Source organism: Spermophilus citellus, assembly GCF_964194105.1.
Source record: "Spermophilus citellus genome assembly, chromosome: 13".
Taxonomy (NCBI): domain Eukaryota; kingdom Metazoa; phylum Chordata; class Mammalia; order Rodentia; family Sciuridae; genus Spermophilus; species Spermophilus citellus.
This window is the reverse complement of record NC_138193.1, coordinates 4,365,680-4,388,514: the sequence shown is the minus strand read 5'-3', so window position 1 is coordinate 4,388,514 and position 22,835 is coordinate 4,365,680. Positions and strand designations below refer to the sequence as shown.

Sequence of the window (22,835 nt, the reverse complement as noted above, 5' to 3'; positions counted from 1 at the left end):
TAGTTAAAAGGCTTTGAGTGAACAGAATATCCACACCATGCTAATGTATCACCCTGGAAATTATTTATTAAGTATAAAGCAAATGATGCACCTTTATAGTGGAGAAACCTAGTACTCACCTCTTCAAGCAAACATTCAAACTTGGCTTCACTAACAGTGGAACTAGAATTGATAAGTCCCTGATAATTAAGTATATAATACTTAAAATCACCAATGAGGTGTTCTTGACAAATAATAGTTATTCTGCATCCAGTCATGCCTCACAACCTAACTTCCAGTTTACAGGAATACAGGAGAAAAAGGAACAAGTTAAAATGTAACATGAGTAAACTATTAGACAAATCCAGAATGCAGGATATTTTGCAAAACAATTGGCTGGGCTCTCCCAAAAGTCCATTTCTTTAACACACACAAAAGGTGGGGAGGCCAGGGCAAGGGGGTTACTAAGAATCATTACTAGCTTAAAAATGAGTTTAAAAAAAAAAACATAACCAAATGAAATGCACAAACCCGGATCAGACTGTGATTCAAAAACTTAGCTATAAAAATATTCTTGGCACAATCAAGGATATCTGAATGTAGACTGAATATTAGAATGAAATTCTAGAATTGTGATTATGTAAAGAATGTCTATTTTAAGAGGGCAGGTTTAAGTATTTACAGATCAAGTATCATGATGGCACTGGTAATTTTAACAACAACATATATAGCACATACATCTCAAACAAAATTTTAACACAATTGTTGAATTCAAGTAAAGTGTAGAGATTGTTTATTATTTCAACAATTCTGTAATTATGAAAATTTTCATAATAAAAAGCTGGAGAAATGTTATTAAAACACAAAATAAAATTCTATCCTTACAGACATGCCTTACTCAAAGAGTTTATGAACCCCAAATAGGCACCATTAATGTCTAGTTAATTCATGTTTTTAATCTTAGAGGTTAACTGAAAGTAATGTTAACTCAAAAGTAAAAGGAACAATATAATAGCCATTTATGTATAATAAATGTTTAACATTAAGACATAAGAACTGAAATGAAAAAACTATCAAGAATATAAATTACTGCTGGGCTCAGTGGTACACGCCTATAATCCCAGCAGCTCGGGAGGCTGAGACAGGAGGATCACAAGTTCAAAGCCAGCCTCATCAAAAAGCAAGGCACTCAACAGCTCAATGTAGACCCTGTCTCTAAATAAAATACAAAAAGCAGGGTTGGGGATGTGGCTCAGTGGTTGAGTGCCCCTGAATTCAATCCCCAGTATCCTCCCCCCCATAACAAACAAACAAAAAGAATATAAATTCAACTATCCCTCAAAACATATCACAAATGAGTACATGTTAAACTGAGGAAATCTAAATAGGCTCTGTGTACTGAACCAAAGTTGGTTTCCACCTCTGTCTTTGTCCTAAGACATACAAACAAAGTGTAATGAAGCGGCCTAATTTGGAGTCCCAGTGAAACCCTTAGTTTATAAAAGCAATCACCTGCTCTGCTTTGTTTTATGCATGTACTCCAAATATGATAATGTACTACAGTTATGCAAGATACTATCAATGGAGTAAACTGGGTGAAGGGCACGTGGGACTCTCTTACACATTTTTCTGCAAATTCCTGTGAATCTATAATTCAACAAAACACACATTACAGACCTGTTGGGCTAGTATCATCCAGTCTGAATGTATTGCTAACTGGCTCCTTAAACTTATCCCAAAAGCCAATCAAAAGACATGCTTTCCTTCAAAACAATCCTTAAAAATCCTAGTCAATTCTTATTTTTTTAATAATTTTTTAGTTGTCGATGGACCTTTATTTGTTTATATGTGCTGCTGAGTGCTCTACCACCGAGCTACAACCCCAGTCCTAGTCAATTCTTAATACTAGTGAAGAACAAAAGGAAATGTGAAGAGATCCATACATTTACAAATAAATGCCTCACTTCTAGACCACTAAGTTTGCTACTAAGGTCTCATGTCACCTCGCTCCAAAGTGGAATCTGAATTCTCAATTGGTTATGTTTCCAGATTTTTCACATAATCACTAGTGAAGAGGGATCACATTTTTGCATTCAATTGAAGTCAGTTCCAGAGAGCACAGCTCATTTACACTGCCAACAGCTAACTGCTGGGAAGTTAGCTGCCATTCAACTTCCCACGCCTGCAATTCTTCTTGCCTTCTGAGCCTGCTAACTTAGCCTCTCTATTTCACCCGAGTCAGAACAAGTTTTTGATCCCTACCCCCCCCCCACACACCAAGAATAAGTATTTGTATCTTTTTGCTCCTAAGACGAAACTGAGTGGAAATCAAAAACAAAGCAGAATCCTCCTTCATCATGCAAATCCTTACTAACAGCCCCTCCTGCTGGAGTTATAACCACAAGCATCAGCTGTAAAATCTCTTTCCCAGTCAGACCAAGGCCCACAACTTCACAAGAACAGCCAGGGAGCCCTTGCCATGGAGGATAGGGTTAGGGTTAGGATAGGCATGTTTTCCCAGCTGCCAGCTGCACATGGTCCTCTATCCATAATCAACACTTACTCTGGGTCTTTCCTGAGCCACAGGTTATGGCAGAAGTCACTGCATGAAAAACAGCACACAAGAAGCATCACTGAGAGGCCAATATGCTAAAAGGTTGACTGGGTTTGGGTTTGGGGGGTTTTTTGGTTTTGTTTTTTAATTTTTGTTATTTTTTTTAAAAGTCACTATCTGGTTTTCATTTCACCTGAGCATATGGGTTTTCCATTATTTTTTTTTTAAGGAGTCCTGAAAATACTTGTATTATCCATTTGCCCAACACTGTCTTAAAATAAGGTAAGGAAATACTTTTTGTAGACAACTCAACTGTAGCTCAGTGGTAGAGCACTTGCCTAGCTCACCTGCATAAGGACTTAGGTTTGATCTCCAGTTCTTAAGGGGAGGAGGGAATCTAAGGACACATGAAATGCAAAACCATCTATTACACATGCAAATATGAAGTACTTTACAGCTACACTCAGAGATATGGTCTAAAGAAAATACACCAAAGCACCACTAAAGACTGTCAAAAGGCAGGGAAATATAAGCAACTACTTTTTTCTTTATACTCTCATACATTTCACACTTTCTTTCCACACTGACTACTATGTATTGCACTTTATAATCAGAGCCAGCTTACAGGCTTTGGGCCTATTGGGTTACACCTGAGATGTAAAAGAGGGCATTCACTGGCTGGCCACGACAGCAGTGTTAGAAGCAGCAGCACAGGCTAAAGGCACCCTAGGAAAGAAACTTAACTCTCAATTCATTAAAACTCCAAAGCTTACATTTAAAAATGGTACCCACAAGTCTGCCAGTAAACAGGGCAAGAAGTATGTCAATAAATATGGGGGGAAAAAAATGCAGGCTCTAGTGCCACCATTTCTCAAGGCAGTAAAATATATACCATGACATGAATGGAGACTGTTATGGTCTAGATGTGGTGTCCCCCAAAAGCTCACTGTGAGACAATGCAAGAAGGTTTGGAGGAGAAATGATTAGGTTATATCCTCCTAATCAGTGAATTAATCCCTAATGAGATTAACTGAGTGGTAACTGGAGGCAGGTGGGGTGTGGGTGGAGAAAGTGGTTCACTGGGGGCATGGCTATGGGGTATATATTTTGTATCTGGACACTGGGGTCTCTCTCTGCTTTCTGATCACCAAGATGTGAGCTGCTTCCCTCCCTCCACACTCTCCAGCCATGATGCTCAGCCTCATCTCGAGCCCTGAAAATGCAGCCAGCCTTCTATGGACTAAGACCTCTGAAACCATAAGCCCTCAAGTAAACTTTTCCTCCCCTACAATTGTGCTGGTTTAGTCACAGCAGCAAAATTGCTGACTAAAACAGAGATTTTCATAGGAAAGTACCAATGATCATTTCAGGCATATAGATGGCACTTCACAGATAACTCAACTACTGTACTTAAATTACAATAAGAATTTACTGCTCTTCACCACTCTTTAAAATAATCTTAAAACCATATTTAACTGGAAAATATCTAATTTCCCATTGAGCTGCATGCCAAGACAGTACCACTGTAACTCAACACAATAGTCCTTATCACAATTTGTTAGAGAACCTTTAGATTATTCACCAAGCAACAGCATTTTTTGCTTTTTTGTCTGTTTGTTTGTCTCTAGTATCCTCTTTGATGAAAAAAAAAAAAAATACTTCATGATGTGAAGATCAGCATAGTAGGAGGCAGCCACAGGACTCTCCAGATTACTGGAGAGCACACCAAACAAATCAGTTTATTAGCAATCATCACCTTTGGAAGACCCCAGATTTGAGGAATTAGGCTTGATTTAAAGCTATTCTAAATTGCTAAAGCTGCTAGTTAATTCTTTCTAGAATCTATGAGATCCAGTGTTCAATCCTGTTGATAATTAGGCAAATCAGAAGCAATATGAGTGTACAGATAAAAATAATTTAAGCCAGGCGCAGGCACATGCCTGTAATCCTAGCCACTTGGGAGGCAGAGGCAGGAGGATCCCAAGTTCAAAGCCAGCCTCAGCAAAAGCGAGGTGCTAAGCCACTCAGTGAGATCCTGTCTCTTACACTCACAGGGACAGGGACATACACACACTCAATTTTGTTTGAGTTAAATTCTCCTCTTTCCCATCTAAAACTGCACAGTAAATCCTCATGCAACCATCCCAATAACTATTTTTTGCTACTAAATTTTGCCAACAATCTGCTCAGCATTCTAACAGATGTTTCTGTTTTCCAACCTCTGGGAACTTGGCTGGTTCTGTTTTCTTCCCCCATGTTAAAAATAAAAGAAATGATACAAATGTGGCCTAATACCCTAGAGAAGCTTTTCCCCATCCCACACTCCTCCATCTTCTTGTTCATGTGACCTCCATGATCCCTTCTCAAATCTTTTCTTTTCCATTACAGAAGATGTTTCCAATTATGGTCCATTATATGCTGCCAAAGATGACATCACTCGTGTGTGTGTGTGTGTGTGTGTGTGTGTGTGTGTTTAAGCAAATGCTACTATCTAGAGGAACCATTTGGAACAATTTAAGTCACCAGGTCTGCTACAAGATCTATGAACTCACAATGTCACACCAGGGCAATTTGTTTCAGTAATCAGAATCTTCAAACAGAACAATACTCTTATGTTGGTGGGTTTTCCTTTAAAATATGTGATCCAGTCTTACCTCTGTGACATCCATAACTTTGATGGCTGCCAGCTGACCCGTTTTAACATGTCGACCCTGGGAAACCAAGAAAAGATTGATCAGCACAGTTTTGCACAGTCATTAAAACAGAATGGTTAAATTTTTCAACAAATCTTCTGTGTTTTGCTGATTAATTAAAGTGATGAAACAGTCCTATGCTTTCCAATAGAAAAGAGTTTCTAATATAGACAATCATGTTTTTAAAAGACATCAAACAGAACAAATGAATTCTGATAAAAGCATTAATTCCTTCCTTCTTCACTTTCTTTCTTTTAAAAAGTGGTGCATCTATATTTAATTTGCATATCATTATAATCAAGCAACTTAAATAACATGCTTCAACATGATAGGTTGACTACTTTTTCCTTTTTAATACTCCACATGGAAAATTTAAAAAAAATAAAATAAAAAAGATCAAAAGCCCAGACACTTGTTTTTATGTCAGAAATAGAGACCTGCCACTTTTTCCTGGTGAACTCCTAATACTTGTTTTTCAATATTCATAAGAGTTATACTTAGAGCCAACCAAATACCTGAGCATGAACCTCTTAAAGACTCAACAGAAATGGTCCCACAACAAATGCAAAACAGAAAGAAATCCCAAGAGGCTGCCTGTCTCTCTGTGGTCTCAAGATGAATATAGTAGTGAATTTTTTATTTCAAACCTGAGGAAAATTCTCCATTTATCCTGGAGAACTTATGCAAGAACTCAAGTTAAAACTTGGAAAAAGCAACTACATGAAAACGACATTGTAAGACAACCAGTAGTGTCAGTAACTGTGACCTGGCAAGTCCCAGATGGGTGGGCCTTGGGTGCCACTTCTAACAGTGGAACAACAATGTTAGTTGCAGCATTAGGTTGTGGTGTACAATCAAGGTGCAAAGAAAAAGGCACGGCATGTGGTCAGTGGTCAAGCACAACCCAGGATAAAATGTGGCCAGACACTGATGCCCTCAACCGATCACAGTATCACACAGCTCCTATGACTATGGCAACTGAATCATGAAGCCAAATTATGATTTATTTGTTTCCAAGAAGAAAGAGTAGAACTTAAGAGCATATCGTACTAAATAATCCTCTGATACCTTCCATGTAAGGGATAAAAAGATCATCTCTATATATCAGCTCTCAAAACCTCAGTGGGTTTATTTCCAAATGACTAAAGCAAACTTCTCACTAACAGAAATCAAGAGATGGGGGAAAATGTCACATGAGTTGCCCTAGCTTTCCTTCTTTTTTAACATTTATTTATTTTATTTATTTATTTATTTATTTGTTTGTTTGTTTGTTTGTTTGTTTGTTTATTTATTTATTTATTTATATGTGGTGCTGAGGATCAAACCCAGGTCCTCACACGGGCTAGGCAAGTGCTCTACCGCTGGGCTACACACAACCCCAGCCCCATTCTTTTTTTTTTTTTTAAGAGAGAGAGAGAGAGAGAGAGAAATTTTTTTTAATATTTATTTTTTAGTTTTCAGCGGACACAATATCTTTGTTTCGTATGTGATACTGAGGATCGAACCCGGGCCGTAAGCATGCCAGGCGAGCATGCTACCGCTTGAGCACACAGCCCCAGCCCCATTCTTTTTGAGAGGTAGTTACACAATGCTGGGAATGTGTTAGGTAAAATGTGGGGTTGTTCTGACAAGGTAACACTTAAGATCCCTACAGTCAAAAAAATCCAAGGTCTATGAAAATCTTCTCCAGATGTTTGTTTAGTGGTTATCGTTCTTTCTCTCTCTCTTTCTCCAAATAAATTAGCATAGACATCACCATAAGGAGCAACTAGAAAATCATCTGGGCTTTCCTCTATGTCTGAACTCAAGAATGCAAGTGTGTATTCTCATATCTTAGCAGTTTGACAGTGGCATAAAAGCTCAGATTTGTGAATTCACTCAGCATTTGCTTAATATAGAACATGAATTTCCCTTACTAAGGAATTATAAGTTAGGACCTAGTAATGAATCAATTATTTTGATGACAAAAGTAAGATCATGCAAAGGCATTAATCTTTGTTAATACACACTAGGTCTCCAAATTAGGTCCCACTTTTAAATTTAAATTCAAATCAAGAAATCTAATAATCCTGCTCCTTCCTAAGAAACAATAAAAGTACTAGTGAAAAAAGAACATGGGATTCAGGCGCCTCTCCTTCCTCCTCAAGCCATCACTATATTTCCTTAGGGAAGCTGCTTAACTTTCATGAACTTCCTAATACTGCTACAAAACTCAATGTGTTCAGATGCCTGGTGCCCAGGCTATAGATGCAGTAGAGAAGAGTATGGAAAGCCTGGCCACTCTGGCCTGGCACACAGTGAAATCTCAGCTGAGTGTCCTTGTCCCTCTTATAAAAGGCCCATGGCCAATTCCTTCCCAACCCCCAAGATTCCAACTACCTTGCACCTTGTTAATTTAGGACCATTTGTAATTTTTGGAAGGCATGGCCAATTACAGAGGCAGCTATGGTGCACTAACATAGCATGCTATTCTAATTACTAGGGAGAAAAAAGCAAACCTCTAAATTTGAAACCACAAGTCATAATTTATCAAGTGAACTAGACCACCTTTATGTAAAGTAAACAAAATGGCCAGCAAAACAGCCTGACCCCACCCCCCAAAAAAATTAAAGCTCAGACTGAATTACTGAATATTACTATCATAATTATGAGCCTAGAAGTCTACAACCAAAACATTTTTAAAGGATAAAAATGTATCTGATTTACTCAACACTACCCAAAAGAGAGTTAACTGACTGCCTCCAACCCAAGGATGAGCTACAAACAAATGTGCCCAATCTGGGTGACCCATGTGCCAAATCTGGTTGACCCACCCATTGCGGAAGACTATACCCATGCCTCTCCTGGCATCCCATTATCTATAATGCATGGCCCTCCTCTGTACTGCCTGCCTGAAGAAAAAATAAACATAACAGACTTCACTGTGCTGGCAATTTAAGGATACACTGAAGTTTCAGGCTGTACATATATTACATCACCCCATTTTAACCTCCACAGTATTGCTCTCTACAGATGAACAATGATCACACTCCATTACCTGACTTGGGATCCAGCACTGTGTCACTGAAACATCTAACTAGCACATGGAGTGACTGACTGCGCACTAAGTAGTAACAGGGTCTTTCTCTCTCTTGTACGTACACATTTTAAAATACAACAGAAAATGACTTTTTCAGTAGTAAATATGCATTCCTAACACATCCATTATGAACTCAACTTTCTTGTCCTATTACCCAGTAGCAGATGGCCCATCCAGAGTTATAAAATGCCAGACAGCAGGAATTAAAGGTTCTTGGCTTGCTTTATTTAAGTGATACCGTGTAAACATTAGTGCATTTATGAAACACTGAATGAAAAGTCTCCAAATACGGTTCATACGTACTTTTTCAATGGATTCTGAAAATCTCTAGGAGGGCAACAAAGCAAGTCCTTAACCTAGTCCACAGGTGAGAAACTGTGGATCAATTTCATTATTAAAAAAGTGATATGCCCAGAGGTACAATGGCAGCAATGATCACATGAAAAGCAAGAGATGAACTCCCACTGTTTCTACCAACTTGTCAAATTGCTACTATCAACTGTTTTGTTTTTAAAGACACAGCTTAAGTTATTTCCATTCTATGCTTTCAAAGGGAGACATAATAAGATCTAGACTTAAAAGTTTTGACTCCATCAGTACTATTTCGTGAAAGTCTGACAGGCTCACAGTAACCAGAATCACCCCCCTCATCAAGCAGTCTTCATGGCTTTTGATTCATTTTTAGTTTTTAAATTTTGAGAAAATGAATGTTTCTTTTTTAGGAAGAAAACTTTTTGGCAGAGTTCCAAACTAAAGAAAATGGTATATTTTTCAACTCTTCTTAGTATTTCTAACCAAGTCAAAATTGCCACCTTGCACTTGCAAATACACGTTCCAGGATAAATCATGCCACGTGGTTTTAACATGCAGGCACTGTGGCAGCTTTTCTGCCTCCACTGAAGTCTGTCCCAGACCCTCAAGGAGCCTACAGGCAGAGGGAACAGCATTTAAGAGAAGCTTTAAAATCTCAAGAGAAAAACATAGCAATGTCCCCATCTTCTTAAATCCTCTACCTTCACCAAGTATTAGATAACTCCATTAAAATATATATGATGATTAAATATGTCCATCAAGAAGCAAATGCTGGAGGTTTTGTTCACACTAAGAGGAAACATAAAGGAGGTGTTACTGAACCCAAGAATGAAAGCCCTTCATTTAGGACTCCAATCCTAAAGGATGATTCCGCCAACAGTCCCATACTAACTACTCTATCAAGTAGTTTTAGCACTCATCCTTCAGCCTTCCCTCAAGTATCCTCCCCTAACACCTTAACAAGGAAGTACACTGCAATGTAGCACTGTTTCTGTTCAAAGTGCTTTCTACCTGAAGCTAGTCCTTCCTCATAAGTCATAAAGCTCTGGTGGCTCATTTAGCAGAGAGAAAATGGATAGGATAATACAGAAGGAAATTCTACTATGACACTATGTAAGGTAAGTGAACACATAACTTAGGAATAAAAATGTCTTCCTCCCTCAACAGCCCAGAGGGAGGCACATTTAAGCCTAAATGACAGTGGGCCTGGCCTTGTTACCTGAAAGCACTCCGTACTGAGATAGGGCTGGAAGAACAGAATACAGGCACCAGGAAGGCCCACTTGAGACATTTAATGAGCAGACATTCTCCATGTAAAATCTGTACTCTTCACACAACTCAATAAGTATTCATTGTCTTCATCTTATAAAATGGAGAAACCAAAGTTTGGAGAGGGTTAGGTTAACCAACCCAAGATTCATACCCAGACCTACTCCCTATACTAGGCTTTGCACTCTTACATAGAAATGGCACAAAGTCCTAGTTAACCAACTTATATAGGAACTGCCAAGTACACTATTCAACAAATATTTTATCAACATGACATTATCTTAACCAACAATATAAATATATTTTCAACCCCTGGCCTGAACCCCACAGGAATTCCTCAGGGAACCCAAAGACATATATGGGTACATTCAGAGTCACACATCCATGGCTTTCTAAAACTGATAAGGGGCTTTTGTTTGCTCCCACCTTTAGCCCATCATAAATTTTTCTTCAATGAGTACTAAAGATCAAACTGCTTTTTTGCTGAATTTAATCAGAAACAAAAAACTTCAGAGATTAACTTCCTGAAATTGGCTTTATGTTTGCTTACCAGCAAAGCCTACTAATGCAAATCTCATCAAGCTGAAAACCAACTGCATTTCACCAATGCAAAGGATATGCCCTACATTTGCAAGATGATAAAACAAGGCACCAGCCTTCAAGGAGCTTGTAATTTGGAGGAGTGTTTAAGTGCAAGCACACATACAAAGGACATTATCTGAAGAAACACACTATGTGTCCAGGCACAGAAGCACCTAGGAAACATGACAGTGCTATTTTGACAGGAAGGGCCAAAGGGACTGTTAAGGAGATATTACTTGAAGATCATCAAAGGAGAGGACATGGATCCCTCAAGATTTATAGTCCTTCCTAATTTCTAGAAGAGGACAGTAATGCAGGAAGCAACAGGCCAGGAGGAAAAGGGAGAACACAATGATTTACCCATAACTAGAAGTGTAACACAACCAAATCACCTCTCTGAGGACAAGGAGGGACATGTGGAGGTTGTCATACACTACACTTAACCAAGAAGATACTAGTCTCCCTCACAACACTGGAAGAAGAGATTCTACCTAGTGTGTAGGGTGTGCACCTGTTTCAAGAGGGGAACTAGCCTGGTTGCTTCTCATTCGCATCCAACTTGGAAAATATGTTTCTTGATCATTGTTCCTTAACTTTTTAGTGGTGTTTTGTTGATTTAGTGGTGTTTATATTTTGGAAGGAAGAAGTTTACAGGAGTGGTGGTTAACTTTCTCTAGTGAACAAGTCAAGTCCAATACCAAAATCACTTATTTTCATCCATGTTGCAAACTTCCATTCTAGACCCAATCTAAGTATTATGTAAGTGGAATACAGAAATCCTGACTTTTAAAAATCAGTCTAGTAATTTCACATGTTCTCTAGATTTGGAAATTACTTCCTCAAGAGTGTATGAAAATGGCCAAATACAAATTCTCATCTCCCCTTCAGACTGTGGAGTATTAATTAAAACAAAATATGCAGGCCAAGCACATGCCTATAATCCTAGCAGCTCAAGAGGCTGAGGCAGGAGGATCAGAGTTCAAAACCTAGCCTCAGAAACTTATCAAAGCTCTAAGCAACTCAGTGAAACCCTGTCTCTAAATAAAATACAAATAAGAGCTGGGGGTGTTGTTCAGTAATTAAGAATCCCTGGGTTCTACCCCTGGTACAAAAAAACAATACAACAATATATCCAATTTTTAGATCTAATCTGGGGATTTGGGGTATGTGAATGTTAGATTCATACCAAGTAAATTCTAAAGAAGGACAACTATGTGTTCTGGAAAAACACCTAACTCTTGCCCTGAAGTTACAAGACTTCAGGAGTTCAAAAGATAGGGATACAATATGGTTCAATAAAAAGGTGATTTTATACATGAGAATGTAAACCCAGAAAGCTACCATAATTCATACCTCATAGTTAAACCAAAACTGGCCTATTAATTCTTTACCCAGAATACTCATAGCTCAACTTGAAAATTCCAATCCACTCCCCCTTCTGAATTTCCTTATTTTTATAGCAAATATGGAACCTCCATAAGCATGTGGTAAATGGCATGAGTTCAACACCAGGCAATCTGCTGACCACTCTTTCCATCGACCCCAAAGGGCAAAGACCTGCTTAACTGGTTCTGAATTGTATACACCAAAACCACAAGCCTCACTCATGAGTGCTGTTTTCCAGGAAGAGTCTATGAAAAATCCAAAATTACTGAAGGGGGAAGACATATTATCCAGACAGCACTCCATGAGCTGTCTAAGATAAGGATCCATGTCATTAACTTAGGAGAGAGTCTGCTTAGAGCACTTGGGGAAAGAGCTTGGTTTTCTAAACATCTCCCTGCAACAGATCAAGAATAAGGCAAGATGAGCCCACTGATCCATGTGCTGTTCTAATCACTGGCCTCCAAAGTGCAGAACATGTCTGAAGTAAGGTCATATTTTACACAGTTCATCCTTGTGACTACTACTTCTTATTAAAATCAACATCTAGTTATCTATTGGACCTCCCTTCCCTGACCAGGGTCATGGATCAGCAGGTAGATAAATAAAGCATAGGAAAATGTGTTATAAAATCAGTCAGGACTTGTGATTTAATAAGACAGAGCTTTAGTCCCTCAAGAGTTTAAAATTAATAGCCTTGATACAAAACTATACCTTCCTTGGGTTGGAGCTACATCTGGAAAACTATGCCTCAATCACAGTGAATGTGTAGACTAATGATAAAAAGGAAAAATCAAAAATGGACAATATGGTATGAGTTAACCTAATGCTACCACCCATTCCCCAATAAATGAGTCATCATTTTGCACAGATGAATGAGCAGATAAGTAAATTATGCAACAAATCTTTCTTTTCCTTTTTAAGGAGCCAATCTGGATAAAAATCTTTCTAAACCCTAAAATCTTGAATACATTATAGATGCTTTTCTTAATGGCTCAAAAAAAATCACTATGAACATCAATTTTAATCCTTGCAATTAAGTGACAGCCTCAGGGAATATTACATCACGCAGTACAAAGGGTCCTGTCATCTGGGCTCTGCCTGCTTGTTCTGTCATTTACAGCTGTGTTCTAGAACGGATAGAGGGAGGGAGCAGGCAGCAAACTAAGACCCAGTTAAATGAGCTATCACTGACTCAAAAATCACCTCTGTATTATAGAAGTGTAGAGAGTTTAGATGAACACACAATGAAAGGGTGCAAGAGAAGAAATACTGTCGCGAGCGTTTATGAGTAATTCCTTGAAGCGGGGCAAGAGCAGATTTGGCTTTGCAATGGGTTAGGTGAGAGGAAAGAGCAGCTACTTTTTAAAGATACCTGGTAAAGCTGCATGAAAAAGGTCAGTGTGCTTTTCAAGGGAGGCAACAGCCCTGCAGTCTGAACTATAATATCAAGTATGAGGAACTATGTTTGAAGGAGAAGACTGGCAAATCTAAAAGCAACAATGGTAAAGGGTCCAGAAAAATACAAGGAAAGAAAAAAGGTTTATTAGTACATACATTCTTTCAATAGAGAAAAAGAAGGCACTGGAAAGTATTCTTATTAAATCTAAAACAATGGAAATGTCACATTCTGCAGCAGCTATCACTAACATTTACTGCCCACATGCAATCGTCTTTCCTTCCCCTCATTTGAAAAGCCCAATTGACCGCAGGTTCAGCAATTTAAGTTTAAAACAGCAAAAGAACACTTAACAGCATGGGGAAAAAAAAAACCTCACCATTCTTTATGCAAACTTATTATATTTTACATACTATGAGTCACAGCATGTGACACTCAACAGATAAGTACTTACTTAGTAAATCTGATCATGATAAATCTGAAATTTAGTCTTTATGACTGTCACAATACATTAAGAATAAATACTCCTGAAGCTAATACCAAATAAAAGGTAACTAACTGACCAATGGGAAGGAATTGCTCGGGATGCCAATGTGGATGGGCTTCCCTACTGATCAGCTATGGAACCCCAGATGCAACAAAAATGTAACAGACACAGCTATACCATGCCAACAATCATGAAGCCAGCCAGAGCACATGACCTCAGAAGGCATTCGACAAAGAAAAAAAAATGATTCAGTGAATTTGAATAAAAACCTTCATCATAATGGCAACACTGACGCAGAATGAAAGACAAAACTATTCTGTACAGTTCCCCTCTCTTCACTCAAGAAGTTTCTCTACATTTCTCCCTTGTAACTTCACAGGTACATTTGTTTTGGAATTATATCCATAGCATAATCCCAATATTGAAACATCACTTTAATCATCACTAATGCACTCAAGAGAACTCAACTCTCTGGCTTAGAGAAAAAAAGTTCAAATTTTCAGACACAAATCAAAAGTCAAGAGACTAAGTGATGAAAGGGAATCTGATTCCATTCTGGGCTGCTGATCCACCTCAGTACCTGCCAACAACCTAACCGTCAATTAAATTCTTCTTTCTCAACATATTAAGCTGACTGAAACAGCACTGTCTTTAAACCTAGATGTATTCACATGATTCATATAAAGTAGAACTCTTAGGCAGGTTCACGTCTCCCTAAACTATTTCTAAACACAATTTTAAACTAGTATCTGTAATCTGCTTCTGCTGCTGTTATAGGCACTGGCAAAGGTTGGGAGGATATAATCCTTCCCTGCAGGTAGCAGGAGGATAGTGCTTATTTCCTTCTGGTGTTTAGAACTCTTCATTTGATTGTGCTTAATATTCATAAGATATTTCATTTATTACTCATAACTGCATTAATCCTTTTTTTAAAAAAAAAGGTAAATAAGAAACAAGAATTTTCCTTTGAGGTGCCATTACACAGATCCCTTGCCAGAAATGATGCACCCTTACCCTCAGCTCAGGTTTTAAAGTCAAAGCATCCTCATGCAAATTCATGCCATGATTTCCATAGAGAATTCAACTTGCTCAAAATGAAAAAATAAATTGATTTCTTAAAATATGTTTCCATAGAAAACACGGAAATAGAGTTCTTGCCTCAATATCTGAAACAGAAAACTCCCTCCTCAAAGTTCTTTTGTTAAAATTCATGACATACTATGAGGAACCATATCATAAAAACACATGAGTATTTCCTCAGTGTTATATAACTGATTCCTTTGAATTGTACACATCCGTTATAGCTTTCTCAGAGTAAGATCACAATGAAAGACTTTGTAAGTAAAATAAAGGGCAGTTTCATAGCACTACTGTTCTGCGTTCTAGCCCACACTCCACCTTACATGACTGAAACAAGAGGCAAGATGAAATTCTCACCACGTATATGATTGCCTCTATCATTCAGTTTCCTCCTCTCCTTCTACTTCCCAAATAAGTGATAAGAAAGTATTCACTGTATGGTCTTTCTTTCAACAAATAGTTTAGTAAGTATATATTTATTTACTGTGCCTGGCACATAAAAATGTACAAATACTTTTAATACATTATACAAGAAGTCTTCACAACAACCTTACATACAAAGAAGAAAGAGGAAGAAGGCTCTGTGAGATTAGAAAAGTAGCCCAAAGTTACCCATCTAGAAAGAGGGCTCCAAAAAAGCCACCCTCTTCAACCCATAGCCATAAGCATCAAAATTCACCCTACAGAAATGTGAGACAAATTTGAACTCTTTCAGTCATAAGACCACCAAAATTTACTTTTCCAAAATACATAGAAAATATTAAAAGTAAATTCTGATCATCTGAGTAAATCGCTCTGCCACAAAATAGACTTATGACCCAAAACAAGTCTCTCAACTTCTCAGAAGTGTGTGACATCTCACTATACAATGTTCATGGTTCTAAGGTCTACTTCCCAGGCCAATATTTTGAATAACCAGGCCCTGGAATAGTCACTATGGAGAAATCAGTGTTCTGCTTCTTGGAGGGGAACACAAGCAATAAACAAATACATACGCCTTCTGCTCTTTTAACCATAAATGCTGATGGCTTTGGGGGGTGGGGGCACAACTTACAGAAAAAACTGTGGCAGGGCAAAATGGAAAAAGAATGGCAGTGGTGAAGAGGATGCTGTTTATACTGGGTAGTCAGGATACCCTATCATTTGGGCAGAAGTCAGATGGAAGTGATGACCTGTCCTTCTGGTCATTCTGGACCTTATGAGCCAGAATTAATCTGCACAAAAAGACTCTCACAGGCACTTAGGAGTGGGCCACATTAGCTCCATGACCTTTGCTGCTCTATGGCATTACAGTAGCTTTGTAAAAGTTTCAACTATGGTGATGTGGCTCCATTCTCTCGTCAGCAGTAGACAGAGCCCAAAGGACAACCCAGCGCTGCAGGCAGCTGTGCAAAGAGGCACGGTCCGTCTCCAGACATGCCCAACCAACACTGGCTACCACCTCTGGCAAAGTTCAATGTTGGGTTATACAGAAAAGGCTACAAAAGGCAAAAAGCACAGGTTTAAAAAAAAAATAAATTGATAAAATGAAAAAATAGATTTCTTAAAATATGTTTCCATAGAAAACACGGAAATAGAGGAAAAAAAAAAAAAAGAGAGAGAGATCTGCCCCATTTCTCCATCCACAGCCTGACTATATATTTGTTCTTCAGTAGTCATCTTTCAAGTAAAATTCACACTCAAAGTTAAGATCTGAATTCCATACTGACAGAGCATTTTCTAACTGCAAAGAAAGCAGTATCTCCCTTCATCCTGTACAGACAATAGAAAAAGAAAGTGGGGAGGGGGGATGGTTAACTTAACAATAAAATTCTTAATTTATAGTGCACATCATTGTATATTACAATTTATGAAGGCTATGAGGTTACACATTTCAACTACTGAATAATACTAACAAAAACTATTAATAGAGCCATATTAAAAATGGCCTCTATCAGTTTGTTATAGGTTGCAGTTCTCCCATTTCAAATTACTGTGGCATCTTATTAAGATACTTTCTGTGAGTTCTACAGTCAGAAACCACTCTCTAGACACTAACAATAGGGTTATTCTCCCTGGTAATACTGACTAAATTGAACATCACAGTTCCCATAGTATTTTTTATGAGGGTGGAGGTTGCATTCTGTCTTTATTTTTTTTTTTAAATTGAATGTTCCAAAAATCTGGAAGTTGCACATTTTTAAAATCCAGATTTCTAATTTCTCTTAAAAAATGAACCTGTTAAAGCTACATCTCCAGGCTAGGCCAAAAAAAAAAAAAAAAAAAACGTGTAAAGCCAAGATGGACAGCCATTCACCTTGAGCTGACAGCAGATCTCAGCACTACCCCACAACTCCATCAGAATGCTGGCATATGCACTTGCCAGGCACAGGCCCAGTGTTCTCCACTGGAGAATAACTGTGGTTCTTCAAACCACAACTGACAGTCACTGGAAGAGATTTTTGTTGTTGTTGTTGTTGGGTGATTTTTCTTTGTCTCAAATTAAATATGCTTGGGTCTCACCCAGGTCTACTGGATCAAAATCACTAGAAGTGGGGATTGGGCATCTTAATTTCCCCCGTGAATAATTCAAAATATCTGTAACCCTAGCCCCATGGGGAATAACGTCATAGGCTTCAGAATACATAACACAAACCCAAGTTCCTCCAAAAAACATTGCAAGCCCCCCAAAACAACACTACTGTGGATCACCTGTTACAGTAAATTCAGCATTATACTGCAGCTAATAAAATGTATGGTTATCTCCTGGACTTGTGAAAACAAACAGGTGTTGCCCTGACTATGGGAGAAGCCCAAGGAGCAGAGGCCAGAACACTCCAACATAAACAATGACTGGTAAGTGCCAAACAAGTACTCAACCTCTTTACCCCTTGGGGTGGCCATACTAATCCACCAGGCAAACAGAATGTTTGAAAGCAAATGTCACTAATAATAAGTACACAAGGACAGCAGTTGTGAACCAAGACTTCCTCGGGCAAAGGGAGGTATGGTCATCCTCTCTTCATCAAGCAGCAAGATTTTTTTCTTTTTCTTTTTTAAGAAGGAAGAAGGGGAAAACAAAACAAAACAAACAAAAAAAAAAAAAACCCCAGATGGCAAATCACTAATTACTAGCTTCTAAGTTCCCAGCCCCAGCACTAGCCCAGGCCTGCAAGCAGTATGTAATCAGCAAATGGTTTTTCAATGAATAATCAAGGAGCCAATTGGTGCTTGTGTGAGTAATCTATTCAGCAATTTGTAAATTCAGACAAACAATCTCAAACAGGAGGCACAATCTTTAAACCTCCCCGGTGGTGACCTTAACTTCTCAGAGGCTTCCAGGCAAGTCCACCTAGGCAGTTCTCCAACTTCAACAGATCATTCAAAGATAAACTTAGTGAGGTACACATTCTTTATAGGAAACACAATAAAATGAAGGTGGCCAAAAATGACCCAAGAATTGATTTATTTGCCTCTAGGGTGAATAGGGCTTCTCCTCTCCAGAGCCAGACACTCTTCTTATTCCTTATGGGTACAGGCCAATGTTCCCCAGGAACTCAACCTGCTACACTGTATAGTGTGGCCCTGCAAAACCACTGAGTCAACAATACACAGAAAACCGGGGGGTTAAGATTAATTGTGAAGTCCTAAAATACTACAAAACCCATGAATGCCTTCAACCAACAGGAAGGAAGTTAAGTTAGTTCATTAGTAAGTTCTCCATTAGAATGATAAATAAGCAAAATAGAAATATGATAAAGTAAATAAGAACACCTAGCTGGAAAGTCCTGAGGCCTGTCTGGGAGTGAACTACAGGCCTCTGGAGAAATTCTGAGGGGTTGCCCATATTCCACCATCCCTCAGCTCCTCCAAAGCTCTTTCTGGGTCTTGAAATAGTCCCACCTACAGGGAGCCCAAGCCTCTCCCACACTCAAGACATTCCTTCCAAATCTGAACTCCAGGAAAGCACACATAGATGTGTTTGGGTAATGGACTATTTGGTATTCTATGGTTTCATCAATCTGTAAGCGTGTGTTAAAACTCCATACAGACTGAACTAAAAAGAAAACTAAGGTCAATTTTACAATAATTTTTAATAAAATAAAAATAAAAAACTAAAGGGAAGCAGCAGTGATTCAAAACCTAGGAGGTGCCTGGGCCCTTGAGTCTTTTTCTGTTTGCTCAGTGAGAGGCCCCTCAGACAGACACATCCGCTTAGGGATTTTGCTTTGTTGGCATTATCTTCCTTCCCTGCCCCCGCTTGCAGCCCTCTAATTTCCTATTCTTATCACACTGTCATTCAAGACACTTGTAATTCAGAGTCTCCAATAGATTTGGGATCTTCAATTGGGAAAACATCAAAGCCAGGATAGGCATAATCCCTACAAGGTGCTACAGTCAAGGAGGAAGTGCTAGATGGTGGAAGGTGTGCAGCAAAGAACTACAAAGGGTCTCAAAGTTGATGACATTCACAAGCACTACCCTATACCAACATACAGGTGTATTCCATGACACTTTATGAAAACCCAATGCAAAGAAACTATTCAGTCAGATAAATCAAAGAAGAGTATTCAATCACCTGGGCTGGAATCCAGGGATGGTAGTAACATCATTACCTTCTCCTCCTAGACACCTGAGCCTCAATGAAGATGAGGACTGACACTCCATGTGTGAGGAGTCTAGTGCAGTGGACAGTACAAGGTGAGATAATTACTGTGACTGCAGAAACAATTCTTCACATTATGTAAAACAGATGAAAACACTAGGCAACATGATTGCCAAACAGGACCTCATTAAGATTTGATTTATGCACTACTTGTCCCCTGTCTCTGTGCTGAAAGAGAAGCACACTATTATTACTGATTAGGTGGATAACAGAAAAATCAGTAGCAACCTTTAAAAAATAATAATACTTTCTTGAATGCACACGCAAAATAATCTCATTCAGGTCTTTGAAAAGGACATCACAACAGTTGAAAAAGGAACAAAATTTATGTTCAGACAAACATTTCAATAGCTATATCTCCTTTAAATCAGTAGTTGTGTTCCTAAGTTGATACTTGAAGAATTTTGATAACATTAACTAAAGTTCACCCAGTCTAAGGAAATTTTATTAAATATCTTTTTTCACGTGTGTGAACTCCAACTTCAGAAACAAGGTTTGTTTAAAATGGGGGACACCAGACTGTCAGCCCAGGGGAGACAATTTGCTCTTCCAGTGAATAAAAGACAAATAATTTGTTTCTGAATGATTTTTAGGTGGTTTCAAGTCCACAGACCTCCAATCCTCTTCATCTGGGGTCATGCCCAAGTAGAGGCCAAGGTCAACAATGTTTATATAGGCAAATCCTTTCAATGCATACTGAGCCCACAGACTTTTAAACCCTAACATAGCAATCTCAGCACAGAGACAGGAAAACTTGATATTCTGAGGGAGACATGAAAGGCCCCGAGAAACCTGGCTAACCCACCATGGACTTCAGCATCCAGGCCATCAGCAGTTATATTTCAACCATCAATTTTAAGTAAACAAGCTTACTCTAAAACGGTGTAGGGATTTTGCTTCTATCTTAAAAAATAAACCGTGAGCAGGGTAGACTGGGTATCTTCTCACTATAGGCTCCACTTCTTTGCATGATCTGACAATTCTGAAGCACATGCACTTCAACTCAGCATGTGAATGAGGAGAAGCAGTGGTGCTTTAAGTCCTGTACAACTCAACTACTTATCTACATTCTGCGTGGCCTCCGCACAGTTAAAAATATAGTGGAAGTCATGAAATCAACGAGGAAATTTGGCTCACAGGGAGACACGTAAATAAGCAATGACAAAAGAAAGGGAAGGTAGTTGGTACACTTAAAAGACCTGGGCCTAAGAAAAACGGATAGAGGAAAGGAGCCATGGTGCTGTAAGTAGTTTTAAGGGTAATTGAGAGAATTGATCAGGGAAAAGCCTAAAAGCTAGCAAGTGGGGTGAGGGGGACAGCATGGGAACTATTTCTGCAACTCAAGTTCAGCTGGATCCTGACCACAATTTGGCTCCACATGGTGACAGTTGTCTACCCAGCTATCTGTTGGGGTAACTATGAGTCCTTCAGCAGGTTGCCATACAAGACAACAGCAGTAATTCCAAGAATCTCAGGTTGGCTTCTCAATTCAATCCAACAGAAATTAGGCAAGAAGAATACTGGAACATGAAGAACCATTTATTTTAGAAATGAGGCGAGGTGGAAGACAAGCTGTAGCTGATCACATCATATGCACTACCACAGAGTTTTACGTGATGTTATCATTCTATAAAAAATTAGAGTGAACAAAAATGTTCTGTGAAATTTAAACCTAGTACTATTTTAAATGATATTATTTGAAGGTTCAAGCTACACAGTATATTAATATATTTTTTCCAAAACTTAGTAACTGAGGATATGAGTGATGAGTTTATCCTCCTATTAAATGTTTATGAAATATTATTTTGCTGATATAACAAATTAATAAAAAACAATACTATCTCACTGAAATGAATCAGCTAATAGGGTGGTTGTTCATCCCCCATTTCCACGAGACTTCTTCATTTTAGATGCACAACACCCAACATGTAGTTCAAAATCATGACTCGAAACGTATGTGATAAGAATCACAATAACACAAACATATGAGAACCCAGTTCATTTCAAATAAACTATGAAAGTACAAGCCACAAAACTGTAAATAACTGTTCCATTCTCTACCATTCCCATTAACTTATCCTTATTTCTTTCTAAAATTCTACCTGCCATGGTCACTCCTCTGTGCCTTCATTTAACAACCACTAAGGTCTATAAGCAACAGGAGGCAGGGACCTGACTCTGATGACTTCTAATTCTTACAGCACAGATGTACAAGTATTATGAAAAGAGCTGAAACACATTCTACCTCTCTGTAGAAAGTAACTTAATGCTTTAAGATTCAGAAACTATATAACAAATATGAGCACAAGATTTTGGTAAAAACAAAAGGCAAAGATTTTCTTGCTCATCTTAAAATCAAAAAAATGAGTACATAAATAAAATGTTAGACCCTCACAGATTCTTCTCCTTTTATCTTTACAATCAAATCATATTATGGCTTTAAATTAGAAGAATTTGAACACACTTAAACCAACTGTGGCCACAGACATCCTATGTTCACTGAGAACTGGAACATGAGAGCAAATAAAACATTTGTGCCGTCTGCTGCAAAGCAGTAGCAACACTGCAAGAAAGGGCCAAAAGAGGGTATCTTCCCACCCAACACTAACTAGTAGCTCTTAAACCCTTAGGCTGAGAAGCACCAACATCAATGACACTGACTGGAAACACCCCTTTGCCATGGAACAATTCTATGTGATCACCTAACCCAACCCTACCTTCTGCTGGTCCACTAACAGGAAAAATCCATTCCACAGATTGGGGGCAGTGGGGGCAAACAACAGAGGTGTGCAGCACTACCTCAAATTCTGCACAGAAAAGAAATGGATTATGTGGTTTATACTAAACTTAGGAGAAAATGTGCAAAATTAAAATGTCAGGACTATAACCAAAATGCACAAACCTAAGCCAAATATTAACACTAAAGACAGTTATAAACCACCCAAGGATTCTTTCTCCTTGAAAGGCTAACTTTGTCTTTTCTAACCCAACACTATATTCTTTGCTAAAAGCAATGACTACTATTAAAAGAAAAAACATCCATGGTGATGATCAGATAACTCCCAAGCTCAATGGAGTCAAATATAAAGGAAACAGAACAAAATCTTTCGGAAAGGGACAAAGCACAACCCCTAACTGGATGAGAAATCCAAAAGGTCACTACAGGCTCCCTACTCTTTATAGTATTAAAATACTACTGGATGCAAGATAATCATAATGCAGCTTAAGTAATGATAGTAATAAGCCACATGTAAAGAAGAAGTATACAAACAATTAAGAACAACCATGCCAACTGATACTAAGCCACTAAAACTAAAAATCGGTTTTATTTGTGGACAAGTGAAAAAAAATAACTGGTCTAAGTAACAGTGCA

General features: G+C 38.4%; 1 protein-coding gene across 35 annotated transcripts in view; it reads right to left on the bottom strand.

Moving 5' to 3' along the window:
- The window catches only part of MAP4K4 (mitogen-activated protein kinase kinase kinase kinase 4), a gene marked incomplete at its 5' end in the record, with an annotated part of 184,358 nt that overhangs the window by 99,479 nt on the left and 62,044 nt on the right, over positions 1-22,835 (bottom strand). For all 35 annotated transcript variants that reach the window (XM_081264585.1, XM_081264615.1, XM_081264589.1 and 32 more), the window contains one exon: positions 5,188-5,244. In XM_081264585.1, the coding sequence (XP_081120711.1) occupies positions 5,188-5,244 (57 nt within the window). The remainder of the gene's footprint in view (positions 1-5,187; positions 5,245-22,835) is intronic.